The 14,502-nt window shown below is 43.3% G+C and overlaps 1 protein-coding gene across 2 annotated transcripts in view; it reads right to left on the minus strand.

Moving 5' to 3' along the window:
- The window catches only part of LOC120742448 (myosin-9-like), a 29,485-nt gene that overhangs the window by 5,055 nt on the left and 9,928 nt on the right, over positions 1–14,502 (minus strand). Inside the window, exons 2-31 of one of the 2 annotated variants that reach the window (XM_040045753.1) lie at positions 13,334–13,665; positions 11,373–11,529; positions 10,404–10,431; positions 10,201–10,294; positions 9,583–9,603; positions 8,306–8,398; positions 8,152–8,215; positions 7,920–8,018; positions 7,644–7,787; positions 7,446–7,541; positions 7,089–7,360; positions 6,714–6,887; positions 6,458–6,631; positions 6,234–6,348; positions 4,969–5,156; positions 4,469–4,590; positions 4,287–4,356; positions 4,034–4,194; positions 3,809–3,917; positions 3,549–3,680; positions 2,991–3,197; positions 2,760–2,897; positions 2,519–2,642; positions 2,225–2,396; positions 1,898–2,110; positions 1,652–1,796; positions 1,366–1,572; positions 1,094–1,198; positions 461–613; positions 70–318 (exon numbers count right to left, since the gene is read on the minus strand). In XM_040045753.1, coding sequence (XP_039901687.1) covers positions 70–318; positions 461–613; positions 1,094–1,198; positions 1,366–1,572; positions 1,652–1,796; positions 1,898–2,110; positions 2,225–2,396; positions 2,519–2,642; positions 2,760–2,897; positions 2,991–3,197; positions 3,549–3,680; positions 3,809–3,917; positions 4,034–4,194; positions 4,287–4,356; positions 4,469–4,590; positions 4,969–5,156; positions 6,234–6,348; positions 6,458–6,631; positions 6,714–6,887; positions 7,089–7,360; positions 7,446–7,541; positions 7,644–7,787; positions 7,920–8,018; positions 8,152–8,215; positions 8,306–8,398; positions 9,583–9,603; positions 10,201–10,294; positions 10,404–10,431; positions 11,373–11,529; positions 13,334–13,660 — 4,353 coding nt within the window. In that variant the 5' untranslated portion in view covers positions 13,661–13,665. Of the gene's footprint in view, positions 1–69; positions 319–460; positions 614–1,093; positions 1,199–1,365; positions 1,573–1,651; positions 1,797–1,897; positions 2,111–2,224; positions 2,397–2,518; positions 2,643–2,759; positions 2,898–2,990; positions 3,198–3,548; positions 3,681–3,808; positions 3,918–4,033; positions 4,195–4,286; positions 4,357–4,468; positions 4,591–4,968; positions 5,157–6,233; positions 6,349–6,457; positions 6,632–6,713; positions 6,888–7,088; positions 7,361–7,445; positions 7,542–7,643; positions 7,788–7,919; positions 8,019–8,151; positions 8,216–8,305; positions 8,399–9,582; positions 9,604–10,200; positions 10,295–10,403; positions 10,432–11,372; positions 11,530–13,333; positions 13,666–14,502 lie in introns of those variants that run through there. The other variant, XM_040045752.1, reaches the window with a different exon arrangement.

The following is a 14,502-nucleotide window of genomic DNA, read 5'->3' on the forward strand; positions in this document are numbered from 1 at the left end:
GTTTTTATTTTGCTTTTCCTTCCACAAGACATTTTAATGGCTCTCTTATCTTGTGTATACTTGGCCTACCTGGTCAAACTTCTTCTGCTTCTTCTCGAGGTTGGACACGATCTGTCGGAGGTGGTCCTGGTCTACCTGCAGGTCATCCAACTCTTGTTGGAGACGCGTCTTTGTTTTATCCAACTTCTCGTAAGCGGCGCATTTCTCCTCCAGGCGCTGGTTCACTCCCTCCAGGTCCCGCTGAAACTTCTTCTTTCCCTCCTCAGCACTTTCCAGAGAGCCAGCATCCTGCTCCGCCTTCTTCTTCAATTCAGCAAGCTGAGGGGGGGGGTAGGGATAAAGTCATGTCAGCTGTGTGATGGATTTGCGATTCAAACGACTGAGCTCCCACAGAAAACTAAATGCAGGTATTCTTTGCAGCAGGTTTGTGTCCTGCAATGTGAAGAAGTCGATGTTTTACCTGAGCCTGCACCGTTTGGAGCTGCCTCTCTACGTTCCTCTTGGCTTCTTCCTCCTCCTCCAGCTGTTCTTTCAGGTTGTTCTGTTCATCCTCGAGCTGGCGCAGCCGTGTGTTGACTGATAATTTCTGGCGCGTCTCTTCCTGCAGTAATTCCTGTTGAAATGACGGACAAGCAGAGTTACAGCAATGTTGTCACAGAGTCAGATGTTTATAACAGCCAATAGTTTCATTTTTAAATATTTCTGCTAAAGGTTGCACTAAAAAGCTCTTCATACACTCTTCTTTTGTTAAGACTTTTAAACAACATGATTTAATGTGAAGCCAGTGCCTTCACAGTCAAGTCCGTCTGCTACAGTTCAACTTAAAAACTTCAAAGAAGACAAATACTTCATTGTTATAGTCTGGGGCTTTTTATCTCTTTAAAATAAAGACTTGTATTCATTGTACTTTCCCTCCATGTCTTAAGACTGTACATATTAAGTAGAAACTAACAAACTTTAACTTTGCAGAAGATGTCTTCAGGTTTAGTCTATGCCAGTTTGCTCAAGTGTGATTATTATAAAAGAAACTAACAACAAAAGTATTAAAACACTGTATTTGTTATGCATGCTGAACATCTGTGTGGCAGCGTACCTGAACGTCCTGCAGCTGGGATTCTACAGTAGAGCAGTCTTTGGCTGCCTTAATGGACTTGCCCTCCACCTCACTCAGCACGCTGTTAACATTCTCCAGTTCAGCCTGTGGACAAAAGAAAAAACAAAAACATGAACCACTGACAAGGACACACCATCACTCAACACTGAATTGTTAATCCCTGGCCTTCTATAAAAATGCAACTGTGATCATTCTGACAGCTCTCAGAAGGAATCACTATATCTGTTCTTAGCGCCTTCTAAGATTTGTACCTGCACTTTTGAGAGTTTCTCAGCCAGCTCCAGCCTCTGGCGCTCGCTCTCTGAGTGTTTGAGCTGCAGCTCCTGGACCTGGGCTTCGGCCTTCTTCCTGCGATGTTCTGACTCTCCTTTACCCTGCATCAGAGTCTGCAGCTCGATGGACAGCTCATTCCTCTCAGACTCCAGGGCCTGTTTGTTCTTCTCCACAGATGCTTTGTTCTGTAGACGGACAGTCAAACTGTAAAGGAAACTGACAAATGATAAAAATTGAATCTGAATACCAGCTCTGAAAAATTACCCTCTTAGCCTGCTCCAGCTGCTCATTGAGCTCGTCAAAGGCCTGACTGTGTTTCTGTCTCAGGTCAGCAAGCTGCTGTTCGTGAAGTTTGCTTTCGTCATCAAGAGTCTTTTTAAGATGGGCCACCTCGGTCTCACGTTTGCTCCTATGGAGGAAGAGTAGAGATTAGTCGACTTGTCTAAACACCACCCAACCAGATGTGTTGAGGTTTAGCTGTTATACTTGCTCCTATACTAATGTCTGTACCTGAGCTCTTGCTGAGCGGCAGTGGAGTCCAGAGTGTCCTCTAGCTCAGTCTTGAGGGCCTCCAGCTCTTCTCCCAGATCCCTGCGGTGTTTTTCTGCCTTGGCGCGGGCCTGCTTCTCCAGCTCCAAGTCCTCTTGGAGCTCGGAGAGCTGAGCTTCCAACTCACGGATCTTTTTCTGGGCCAGGTTCTTCTGTGCAGCCTCTTCCTCAATCCTTAAAGGGAGGAAGAAGTCAGGAAAAAAATAATTAGTGAAGAATTCCTAAATACACTGTTCAAATTAATATTTTTTAATCTGCAGGGCAAACATCTTAAGTGTTTACACAGACCTGGCCAGAGCTGCCTGGAGCTCTTCTTCCTTCTTAGCCAACTGGGCACGGAGCTCAGCAATCTGGGCCTGCAGCTCAGAAATCTGATCGCTTGTCTCAGTAAAGTCACTCTCCATCTTGCGTCGGTTCTTCTCCAGCTCCTGACGCTGCTTCTCCTCCCTGCGCAGACGGTCTGGCAAAAAAAAAAGAAAAAAAATTTTAATTACAGGGATGGGGGGAAAAAAAAAAAAAAAAGATGCTGTATTACACACAAGTTGCACGATGCTCTCTGCTACTTTTGGGTTTTCTTCTCACCCTCCAAGTCTGTGATCATAGCCTCATGTTTGGTCTTGAGTTTCTGCAAGCTCTTGGATTTCTCCTCCTCCTCTGCCAGGTTGGTGGTGGACTCAGAGATCCTCTCCTCCAGCAGCTTCTTCTCCTGTGCTCACAACAATGGTGAACAATATGAAACTATTAGTTTAGTATATTATCTTCAGAACAAATTCCCACTGTGCTTGATTTACACAGCTATCGTTTCCAATTCATCCATCCTGACCTTCATTAGTTTGTTGTTGTGGTCATCTAACACCATAACATCCTCTTCTATCTTCTTCATCTTTGCTTCCATGGTGACCTTCTCTAGCTGGAGCTTCTGTCTGGCTGCTTCCTCCTCATCCAGCTGCTGCTCCAAGTCCTGTGTGCAGATAAATGACGAGTTGGAGATTTAACATGGCAATACGCCCTCCATATTAAGATTTAAATTACCATGTTTTGTTTTCCTGCTTACAGAAATATTTTGCTGCATCTTTTTCTTCTCCGTTGCCAGGTGAGAGGCACGCTCCTCCTCCTCCTCCACTCGGGCCTCCAGGTCGTGGAGGATCTCTTCCAGCTCCTGCTTCTTGGCAGCAAGACGGGCTCTCATTTCCTCAGCTTCGGCACAGAGTTCTGTTTCTGCCTGAAGCTGCTCCTGCAGGGCCATCTTCTCAGCATTCAGCTACAAGCAATGGGAAATAGGTGTTTAAGAGACAAGTTCAGAAAAAAATGTCACCTAAAAAAAAATTCAGAGCGATGTTATCCCTCATCACTGAATTCACCGCCTATATTTAAATCCTCTAATAGACCAAAACTCTGTCTCTTTCTGTGAGTTTATCTGATCCAGTTTATTGCTGTCCACCTAAATAAGTTGAGTTTCAAGTCGACTAGCTGAGCAGTTATTTTCTGGCATGACTTTCCCCACATGAGATGCTTTGACGACATGTGTAAATTATAGCTAAAGAAATAAACCAGGGTCACTGATAGAAGCCCTGCAACAGTGCCAGAAAGTGGATGAATGTTCGAAGTTTACCTGCTGGTGTTTGTCCACCATTTCCCGGATCTGCTGCTCAGCATGAAAATGCTTCTCTTTCACCTTATTCAGCTCTTCATCCTTGGCCTGCATCTCCTCCTCCTGCCTGCTGACTTGGAGCAGAGGCTTCACCTGAGGACAAACAAATGGGAGATGTGAAGAGTAAGAAAAGCCAAAACAAGGAGGAAAATTTAAAAAAAAAACAAAAAACCAAAAACGAACGAGTGCTATGAAGTTGCAGAGAGGACGCCGAGGCTCACCTTGGTGAAGAGCCTCCACCACTGCCAGTTCCTGAGTTTAAGATAAGCAGCGCAGTTCCTCTGGATCACCCTCATTGCAGTCAGCTGCTGCTGCCTCTTAGCAAAAGCCCTACAAGCAAACAGCAGAGTCACAACTCATATTCTCTAGAAGTGTAAAGTAACACACTTAAAGACAAGAATTACACTTTATATGTGTAATCTATATAATGACAAACATGTTCTTACTTGCGGGCCACATAGCCTCTGCACCAGGCCTGGAAGCTGATTATGATGTCCGTGATCTTCATGTCCCTTTCCTCCTCCAGGTGAGCCAGGACTCCTGCTCGGAAGAAAACTTTGCTCTGGCCAATGCGGTAGAGGTTGGGATCCAGCTCCAGGCTTTTGATCTGTGAAGAAAGGGAATGCACTAATGATCAGTCACTCCGGCAGAGGAAGCAGGCATTATAAGGGTGTGATTAGAAGTTTAAAGCCTACTTACCATGAGCACACAGGCCTGCTTTCCATCCATGAAGCCCTTGGGAATAGCATTGGGGGTAAGGATTTCATACCTGAGGGAAACGCAGGTGAAGAGCATATTGGGTTGTTTTTAAATAAATTAAAATGTGAACCCCCCCCCCCCAAAAAAAAACAAAAAACCAGCGGGAACATTTATAGTCTTACCTCTGTCTGAACTCCTGGAAGACGATGCGGTTGGGGAAGCCCTGTCTGCAGATACGGATCCCCTCAAGCACACCATTACACCTCAGCTGATCCAGAACCAGGTGGGGGTCCAGTTTACCAGCCTGAGAAGAGGAAGATTTGCTGATTAAGAGTATGCTCTATTCTGCATATTAACATCTCTTCCTTTCCCAAGAGGAAAGACATTTGAGCCCCTGTTGGTGTTTCAGCTGCAAATGAAAATATGAGAATTGGGTCGAGTCGATCTGTGACAGCTTTAACAAAAACAAAAACAAAACAAAAAAAAAAAACGATGACAGGTACACCTGGTCAGAGTGCAACAACTCCTGGGTTCCTGACTCAAAATAAAATGTGCTCAGTGGTGTATTCTAGTGCAGACGTAACTGACAAACTTTACAATTGAACAACCCCATCTGCTAAGCATTTTCAGAGTTTCAGTTGCAGTGGCAACATCCAGTCAGATGCCCACGTTTCTGTAGTACCTTCTTCTCATGGTTAGGGATGATGCAGCGAACAAAGTTGGGGTTTGTGTTCCTCAGTGTGGCCATCAGTTTGGACAGCTGCTCCTTGTACAGCTGGCCCACCGTGCGGAACATCCCTTTACGAGTCTTGAAAGCGCCATGCATCTCAGACATGCCAGTCACCTTATCTAGACCCACAATGCTGTCCACTGAATGAGGGGGGAAAACAGAAAGGAGAAGACATTATGTACAAAGTCAGCATGATTTGAGTATTTCACCCGGCAAACTCAAATCAAATGCACATCAAAAAGGAGAATGAATATGAGCATTGTCTCTCCACCTCCTCTTGGTAAACACACCAGGAGAGAGAAGAGGTAGTTCACAAAACCAGCACCAGTGAAACGCCACACAATCACACACAAAAGTGCATGTGGAGAGGGGAACAAATCAGGAAGGAGGCTGACAGAGGGAGTCACACAAGGCCAGTGAAGTGTGGAAAGAACACACCCAAAATTTAAAGAACAAAACATGTATAAAGTGCAGTGAGTGGAGAGAGTTCATTACTGAAACTGACAGCTTGTTGCTTTTGAAAATGTGTGTGATGACTGATTTAAATATGTATGTGCCTGAGAAGGTGACAAACATTGGCGGTTGCAGTGGGCATGTACTTTTGCGGTGACATTAAAAAACACCAAACCCATGCAGGATATACCCATTTCTGCAGTACCCATGACCAACACCAGGAGTCCCCAAACAACACTATCACACAGAGGGAGAAAAGGAGAGTTCAATGACAGAGCAACAAGTGGCAAGACCACCAGAAGATTTTGCTACTGCACACACAGCTGATTTTAGAGCAACACAAAATACACTTTTGGTTGATAAAGCTGGGAGAACGAGGGGATGAAAACATTTTTGAGAAAGAGCAGGACCAAAAGAAGGAAGAAATACTAAAGAAATGAAAGAAACCTTTTTTCACCTGGATCTGAGTGCAGAATAGGAAAACGCTGATAAAAATAGGCTCTCTGACAGTTATGTACCTCTGAGATGCAGTAAAAGACAAAAATAAGAAAAAGTGGGGCCACACAGGGGAAGGAATGGAAGGAAAACCACCAACGGGATTTGAGGAAAAAAATAATTTAAAAAAGGTAAAAAACAAAGGTCCACACACCAGACAGTAAGAGAGAAAAAAAAGCACTATGAAGCAACATGATTATATTCCCATATCTTAGAGGGGCAGCGATTCCTGGGTTAAAGGCAAAAACAAGGCATCTGCCTCGACTCACCATCCTTCCAGAGCTCAGACACAAACTTGTCTGTGGACTGGTTGAGCAGTGAAGCCACATTGTCATTCAAGGGATCCATGTTCTTCAGCAGCCATTCGTCTGCCTTGTAGTCCACCTGTAGAGTGACACCAGACAGGAAGTGTCAAGTTTTTGGGTGTTTTTTTTTTTTTTAAATGATAGAAATATGTTGATGTAAACAGCATAATGAACTATGCGATGTTTACCTTGCCAGCATAATGGATAATGCAGAAATCTGCTTCATCCTTCAGTTTCTTGGGCTTGAAGAATTTGGGATGTGTTCCCTGCTCCTGGAGCACCTTCTCCACAAAGCTCTTGTCTGTGGCCTTAGGGAACCAGCACTCCTCATCCAGCAAAGCCAGGATACCCGGGGGGCTGGCCTGGGACAGACGAGAGCACATGAGTCAAACCAACAAAGACGCTCAGAGGACCAACATAGTTACAGCAGATCAGAAAACTCACTGGCTTCTCAATGAGTTCGATACAGGGCTGCAGGTCGAGGCCAAAGTCAATGAAACTCCACTCGATGCCCTCCCTCTGGTACTCCTCTTGCTCCAGGATGAACATGGTGTGGTTGAAGAGCTGCTGCAGCTTCTCGTTGGTGTAGTTGATGCACAGCTGCTCAAATGAGTTCAGCTGGAGACATGGAGGGAAAGAAAATGCTTAAGAAATCTCGTGGGGCTGCATGCTGTTACAACAGACGGCCATGAACATGAGTGCTCAGCTATCACATAGCTGATATACAATTAATATACATTAATTATACAATTATCTGCAGTGAGTGTGGTGCTTGATGGAGAGGTAATTATATTTTTAAAAACTGCCTTGTGTGTTTACCTCGAAGATCTCAAAGCCAGCAATATCCAAGATGCCAATGAAAGAGGCTCCCTGTCTCTTGGTCTTGTCGAGTGCTTTGTTGATCCTCATGACGAGCCAGCGGAACATCCTCTCATATGTGGCCTTAGCGAGGGCTTCCACGGCAAACTCTGCTTGCTCCTGAGTCTGAGCCTTCTGGACATAGTCTCGACCCACCTTGATTCTGGGTGACAGGATGGCCCTGGTGAAGTCTGTGACATTCATACCCATGAGGTGGCATACCTTCTGGGCAGCTATTGAGAAAACGAGGGAAAGAGAATGAGTAGTGCAGGATGGAAGAGTGACATTTTAAAATTAATGTGCAGAGTGCTCGCTTACCTGTGTTATCAGGCATGGAGGCTTGGTCTGTATGACGCTCCTTCTTAAAGCTCATGTTTCCAAGCTGCAGAACAGATGCCACCACCTTCAACAGACCTGCACACGGAAGACAGCAAAATTAATTAACATGGCAAGAGTTACATTAAGCTGGTAATACATAGAGACACACATGCACAGAAACAAAAGCTGTCGTCTTACCAATTTGCTCATCCTCTGGAATACCCATGATCCTGAAGGCGTCCATGGTCTCTGTGAACAGATCTTTGTCCTGCTGGCCCGGAATTGTGACGTTCCCATTGGAAAGAAAACGGTAGTTGTTGTAATTTTCCAGGAGGAGATCACCTGAAATCAAACAGCAAAGGAAAAGTTAAAAAAAAAAAAAACAAAAAAACAAACAAACAACATCAAGTCACCAAATGCTTGAGGAAACTGCACCATCTTTAAACAGAGATTTTTGTTTAATGTGCTGCTTACTGCGCAATTTGTCTCCAGCCCCTGTGAGCAAGTAGTAGAAGATGTGAAAGGTCCTCTCTTCTTTGGCCTGGCGAATGGCACGGGATTTCTCCAACAAGTCTAGAGGTTGGTGTGTCAAGGACAACTTCTGATACTACCACAGAAAAGCTCTTGAACTGGTTTAAGACTTCTTTAGTAATAATAACAACAACAACAACAACAAAAGGCAACAACCTGACAGCATTAAGGATACAAGTTTCAATATTGGCACCAACGATGTAACCATTGACATCAAAATTGATTCTGATGAATTTTCCCTGGTGGTGTGGAGGAAAAAATGTTTAAGTGAAAGTGAAAGAGGCATTTAGAAGAAATCATAAACAAAGGATGTAGCAGTTAATTCTTACGAATCTGGAGGAATTGTCATTTTTGACAGTTTTGGCATTTCCAAAGGCTTCTAGAATGGGGTTAGCCTGCAGCAGCTGCTTCTCCAGCTCCCCCTAGTGGAAAGGAACAGAATTGCAATGCAAAACATAAGACGCAGGTACATCCATACAGGTAATTTCTCAGCCATGGATTCATATCTAACAAGACCATAAATCATTAAAATTAACCTCTTAAGCCCCAACGCCTAACCAATCTCCTGCCTTTTGCCCCCGTATCTGGGGTCGTTGGGGCTTAAGAGCTTAATCTGTGTATTGTGAGGGCTTCACATGCTAATCTGACATTTACTATAAAGTTACTTATGATTACAAAAAAGCAGAGGCGGGCGTTTTGCATATACCCATAATATACTTACATCTGAGGCGGCAACATAAAGAACAAGACATTTAAACAAAAAGGGATAAGATTGATACCACATACACACATATACATACACCAGCAGCACACATCACACCCAAGCATTTTATCCCAACACGCAACGACATGTTAGCGTTTAAACTGACAAAGACCCCAAAACCCTGAGACTGTCAATAACCCGTCACCTGTTATTCAAAGCAGAGGAGTCCAGTGAACCGCAAGCACAAAACAAGTTGTCGTTTCTATTTCAGTACTTTAATAACTCTTTCCTTCAAAAAAACCCCACATATACACCATGCTTAATGCAGAATTTAACCTTTGAATTTTAAGTCAATCTTAACCAGTTCTCATATTATATCACTGTCAGTTAGCTTTTTATGAAAGCAAATGGTGTCCCCCAGCCAAATGAGTACAACTTCCTCAAGTACATGTTAGGTCATTACACAACATGTATGCAGCTTAGGATATCTGTCCAAGCAAGGAAAAAAAAAAAAAAAAAAAAAAAAAAAAAAAAGCAACTTTGGAATCATCGGCACATACAAAGTAGCAACAAAACCTGTGAAAAGTTCAACCAGACAAATGTAAATACATCCATCATAGCAAAAGTAGCTCAAGCAAAGACCCCACCCTCTTTATCCTGCCATTGTCTGGCTGAATTTTTCACAGGAACACATACGGCTGCCGCTGAGCTGCAAACAAACTTCCTCCATACTTCCTATTGGCTGGCAAGACACGTAACCCCTGCCCTTGATACAAAGTGACTCCCATAATAGTGCGGTCCAGCGAGGGGGGAGAGAGAAGAGGATGGGCGTGGTAGAAGGAGGACGGTGATGACAGAAGCAGGTGGGGAGGAAGAGTGAATGAAGGGGGAGGGTTAACTCACATGTGACAGGACCAAGTTGTTCTGTTGATGGGAGAGAGAAATACAACAACCTCAAAAAGGGACGATAGATGCGGTTTTCAGTAAACCCCTGTGGGTGGGTTTTAGCAGCATCTATCGCAGCGCTGACAGGCCAGATAACAGTAGTGTGACGTAATGCTTGACTGCTTGGCAGTGTTTTATTTCTACTGACAAGTTGCAGTAAAAAGTGAAGTAAACCCAAACACATAGTAGATTAAGTTAGGTCTCTGGTCTATATGAAGTGTGACAGGAGGGCCTGAATGTACACTACTGTTTTCTGTGCCTGCAGGGTCGTTATTTTCATTGCCACACATTTTTCCTTGATGGTCTTTCTGTGCAGCTTTACCAACAGAAATTTTGCTCTGTTTCCTGTAGAAAATGAGCGGCTTGAAGGCAACAATGTAATGATTGATTCACAATCAGATAGTGTGCATACTAATTACAGTTAAAATGAAAATAAGTAGATCCAGGGTGCACGGAGGAAAAGGATGATTACTTGAATTTACAGGAGTAAAACAGCTGGGAGTGAAGTGAGATGAATGAATGTGATAAACAATGAGGTCTGAAGGTTCGAATGCAAGTATCAGCTGCAAGACTGACCTGATCTTTTTTGGTCTTGTGAGAGGAGGCGATGTGAGCGAGATACTGGATGACCTTCTTCGTGTTCTCTGTCTTACCAGCACCAGATTCGCCTCTACAGACACAAACAGGAGAAAATAAAATAGTCAGTGGACTGATTCAACACTGAGAGGACATCTTCTGTAATGTGATCACTGTTGATGTGTTCATCATCTATAACTTACGTGCACAGGATGGACTGGTCTTCACGATCTGCACAAAAAAATATGAATTGAATATGTACCCACTGAACAACAATTCTGCATATACAAAATGAACATAAGTTATCGTTACAGTGCAAGATGTTTTTTGTCTATACGACAGGAAGTTCATTGACCACAGAGAGGAAATGAATATCCGGCTTCCTGCGACAGTGAAGACATGCTTGGGTCTAAGTAACCTTTTTTAATTACTGCAGCGCCTCCTCAAATGAAGAGCATTGAAGGGACAGAGTGTAGCTTGGGTGGACTGAACAACAATATGCACAACAGTGGCCTTAATGTCCAGCTGCTGTGGTGCATGCAGGAGTAATTAAAACATACAATACAATTGCTATGCAGGAAACACCGAGAACTGTCTCGATGGTAATTCACAGAGTCGCAAAAAACACTGCATAATTATGTGACACGGCAGTAGTAAGAGGGGGCGGCACAGGAAATCTGCACTAGCAGAGTTTTGTCAGGAAATTTGCTCAACATAATGGCTGTAAGCTACTGTACAGGCTCAAACATGGTGTAAATTCATAAATGTTGAACATTTATTTTATATCCCATGTGTATATTTCCAATGAGTGAGCAACAAATTTTATTAGCTTGAGCTGAGAGATTCTGCAACCAGTGGTCCCCTGGGTCTTCCATGCAGAGCCAAAATACAGAGTACTCTTATACCCTGCATTCATTGTTTAAAAGAAGTAATGACACAAACAATCAGCCAGTGTTGATCAAAGCTGTGCCACTCAGAACACCAGTTTCACAATGTTAGGTCTGGGAATGTTAGACGGGAACTGTATTTTTTGGTGTGGAAATGTTCGAGAATTTCAAACATTTAACAGCAAACGAAATATATTTTCATGATAGCACGTCGCCACCACATCCTTTTCTTTAAATGCCGTCATACAATTCTCATCTCGACAGGCAGCTGGGACCGTGTCTTACCCTGCATCATGCTTCTGTAAGCCGTGTCAGTGATGGCGTAGATGTGGGGTGGCATTTCATGCCTCTTTTTGCCCTTGTACATGTCAACGATCTCCTCTGAGTAGATGGGCAGGTTCTTGTAGGGGTTTATGACGACACAGAAGAGGCCAGAGTATGTCTGCAAAGTGGATGAGAATTAAACAATTAAAGAAGCGCTCTTCGCCTGAACTGGAGAAAGAAACCTGTGAAACAGACTGGATGTGTTTATGTGATCAGAGATTTGCATCCCTCCGCATTACTGAATTAATATAAATGGCCAGTTCGCATTAAAGGAAAGGGCTTCCGCAGCTTCTCGATAACAAGGACTTCCCATCTTCAGTTTAAAATTCTCATGAACTCTTATTTGTAATCCTCCTGTGTTATGGAATATTAACCCCACCCTGCTGCAAGTTTAAACTGATGACTGATCTTGGCATTATAAAAAGTACAGCTATTTGACAAGCCAGCCAAGTCATATACACAAAAAAAAACAATGTTTTCTCAGAGTCAGACATTAAAATTCCCTGTTTATTCATTTCTATAAAACTAATAAGTCATGTATCTTGTATATCTGGACTCATCGCTCCTCATAGCCTAACAAATAAAGTTTTTTTTAGTTTTTGTTTTTTATAAATATTTCGCATTCCTGAGCTGCCCTCCCAATTTCTTTGTACCAGGCATCTCTCCCTCTGTTGTACACCCGCGTTCCCCTGGGAGATGGTCAATTTCATGACTACAGAGCCTGGAGCCACTCAAACCGACCATAGCCTGGGTCTCTGGAGGGAGGGGTACAACGGGCTGTGTTGATATGACCGGGTCACACATCACAGAGTCAAAGAGGCCAAAATCACTCCCAGCCCAGATGGAGTAAATAACATTCATTATGGGGGCAGCAAGAGCAGTTACAACATAATTTACATTCCATGTTCATCTCTGCCAAAACTGTTTTTCATATCTCTCACACTCCCAACTGTATTGTTCCCTACAGCTTCCTGTTTACAAGACTCCGAAACACACACACACACACACACACACACGGATCAAACAAGAGAGACAAAGTGGGACAACACTGAGGGAGAAGACTGCTGAAGTACCACTAGTATGTTAAAAGACTGTTCACATTCTTTATAAGAAGAGCCGGTGTGTATGATTTGTCATTGCACTGGAGCTTAACAACATAATTAGGAGGTTAGACAGGGTTCAAGAGTAGATTGTTTTCTATAAGCCAGTGGGGAACAGCTATGCTCTTCCTTTTTCCTGTCATTTGTTTTCTATAACAATAGCAACCTGGTTAACGTTTGACATGATGAGGCAAGTCTGAGGAAGTAATCCCCACGAGCTAAAAGCAAAGTTTTCAGAGGGTTTCTTTTTGTGGTTTTTCTCCTGCTCTTGGGTCTGTATGATGTCAGTGACAGCAGCCATCCCTAATATGGTCATCTCATGCACACAGTTCTGGCTGTGGGCGCAAAAGCCACACCCAACTGCTGATCAGACCTTTTGTTTATGAGGGTAAGCCAATCAAAACAAAGCTTGTTTTTTTCTTCAAAGGAAGAAGAGCTGAAACAGCTCGCTTCAGGCAGGATGAGGTCAGGCGCTGCACCAAAGCCCAGTGTAATAAACTATTCTGAACTGTGATTCATAAGAAGTCCTAGAATTAAAACAGTTTGATGTGAGCATAATGGGTCCACAGTCAAATAGTGAACATAATGATTGCAAAATGTATTTTCTTTATTAGAAAATAAGCACATTAGTGCATCATTTAATTGAATGTCATTTTCAATTGCAGCTTAAGCCTTGAATCTTGCAAAGCTACTATAGTAGGATCCAAGATTAATGGTGTGTGGGTGAATATAAATAGAAATCACATCTAGTATATTATTGTGATGTTAGATTTCAGCAGACAGAATGAACAGAGCAACAGAAGGTCAGTGCTCCATACTTACATATATAAGACCAGAGTAATATCTCTCTTTCAGGTTATGCAGCACGGATGCCTCATTCAGACACGTGAGCTCAGCCATGTCCTCGACCTTGCTGAACTTCGGGGGGTTCATCTTCTGGATGTCATCCTTGTTCACTCGGATCTTCTTTCCAGAGTCTGCCAGCTCCACAACGCACTCGTCGCCGTGCTCCTCCTTGATGGAGCCGGCCTCGAACCCCAGGCGCTCCGAGGGCACCCATACCAGCTTCTTGGAAGCCCAGTCAGCTTGTGCCAGTGGGTTGTTGACCACATTACGGTCCACGTACAGAAACTTGTCTGCATCCGACATGGTTGCTGTTTTACAGAGAGAAAAAGAAACATTGCTTGTTGTTAGCGGTGCAGGGAGATTAGTGTCACACTAAAATCTAATGAGCAGTTTCACATCTTCAAAGAAAACTATTACATGTAATTTCCTGTTTAACTCCTTCTCTATTTGGTATCCATCTGTCTACACGTGTAATCTCTGAGGAATGCACAGGTCACCACTAATATACAAGAGCAATACGGATCTGCGTTGACATAAAGGAAACAGTTCAAACAAGGCTCTGTTACTCCGAGGCTAAACGCTGTGAATACCTAATCAAATTTCGAGTGGCAGGGAAGAAACATGTGTCCGGATCACAGAGACAGCAGTACCAACAGGGGGGGCCTGCAGTTTGGCTAACTGCTCCAGTACAGTCTTTTACTGGCTGGTCATGGTGCTCGTTTGATTTTAGAGAGATAAACTGGTTGATGAATTATAGCGCTTATCAAGAGGTTGCAGGAACTAAAGGAAAAGTCCCTTTTCACATTCCTGCTTGATTGTTTTGGTTTATTGTTTAGAGTAAGTTTAAATGTTTGTGTGGTGCCACCCACATACATGTCATTCGTACTTTCCCCTTTCCAATAGACACCGAGTAGTCACCTTGAGGCCCATCCAAAAACGCCTCCTCTCTCACTAATGCGTTGCAAAACTATCAAGTAGGAGGAGAACTACCAAGTTTGATAAAACTCATGAATTATAAATGAATACAAAACAAATCAGATTCACACTGAATGTTGCAGTTCACATTACACACAAGTGCATACAGATAAACATCAGATCTAATCATATCGATTGAAATCACTGCTCAGCCTAGTCTATACACGCTT

Source organism: Simochromis diagramma, unplaced genomic scaffold (genome assembly GCF_900408965.1).
Source record: "Simochromis diagramma unplaced genomic scaffold, fSimDia1.1 OVJJ01000150.1, whole genome shotgun sequence".
Lineage (NCBI taxonomy): Eukaryota > Metazoa > Chordata > Actinopteri > Cichliformes > Cichlidae > Simochromis > Simochromis diagramma.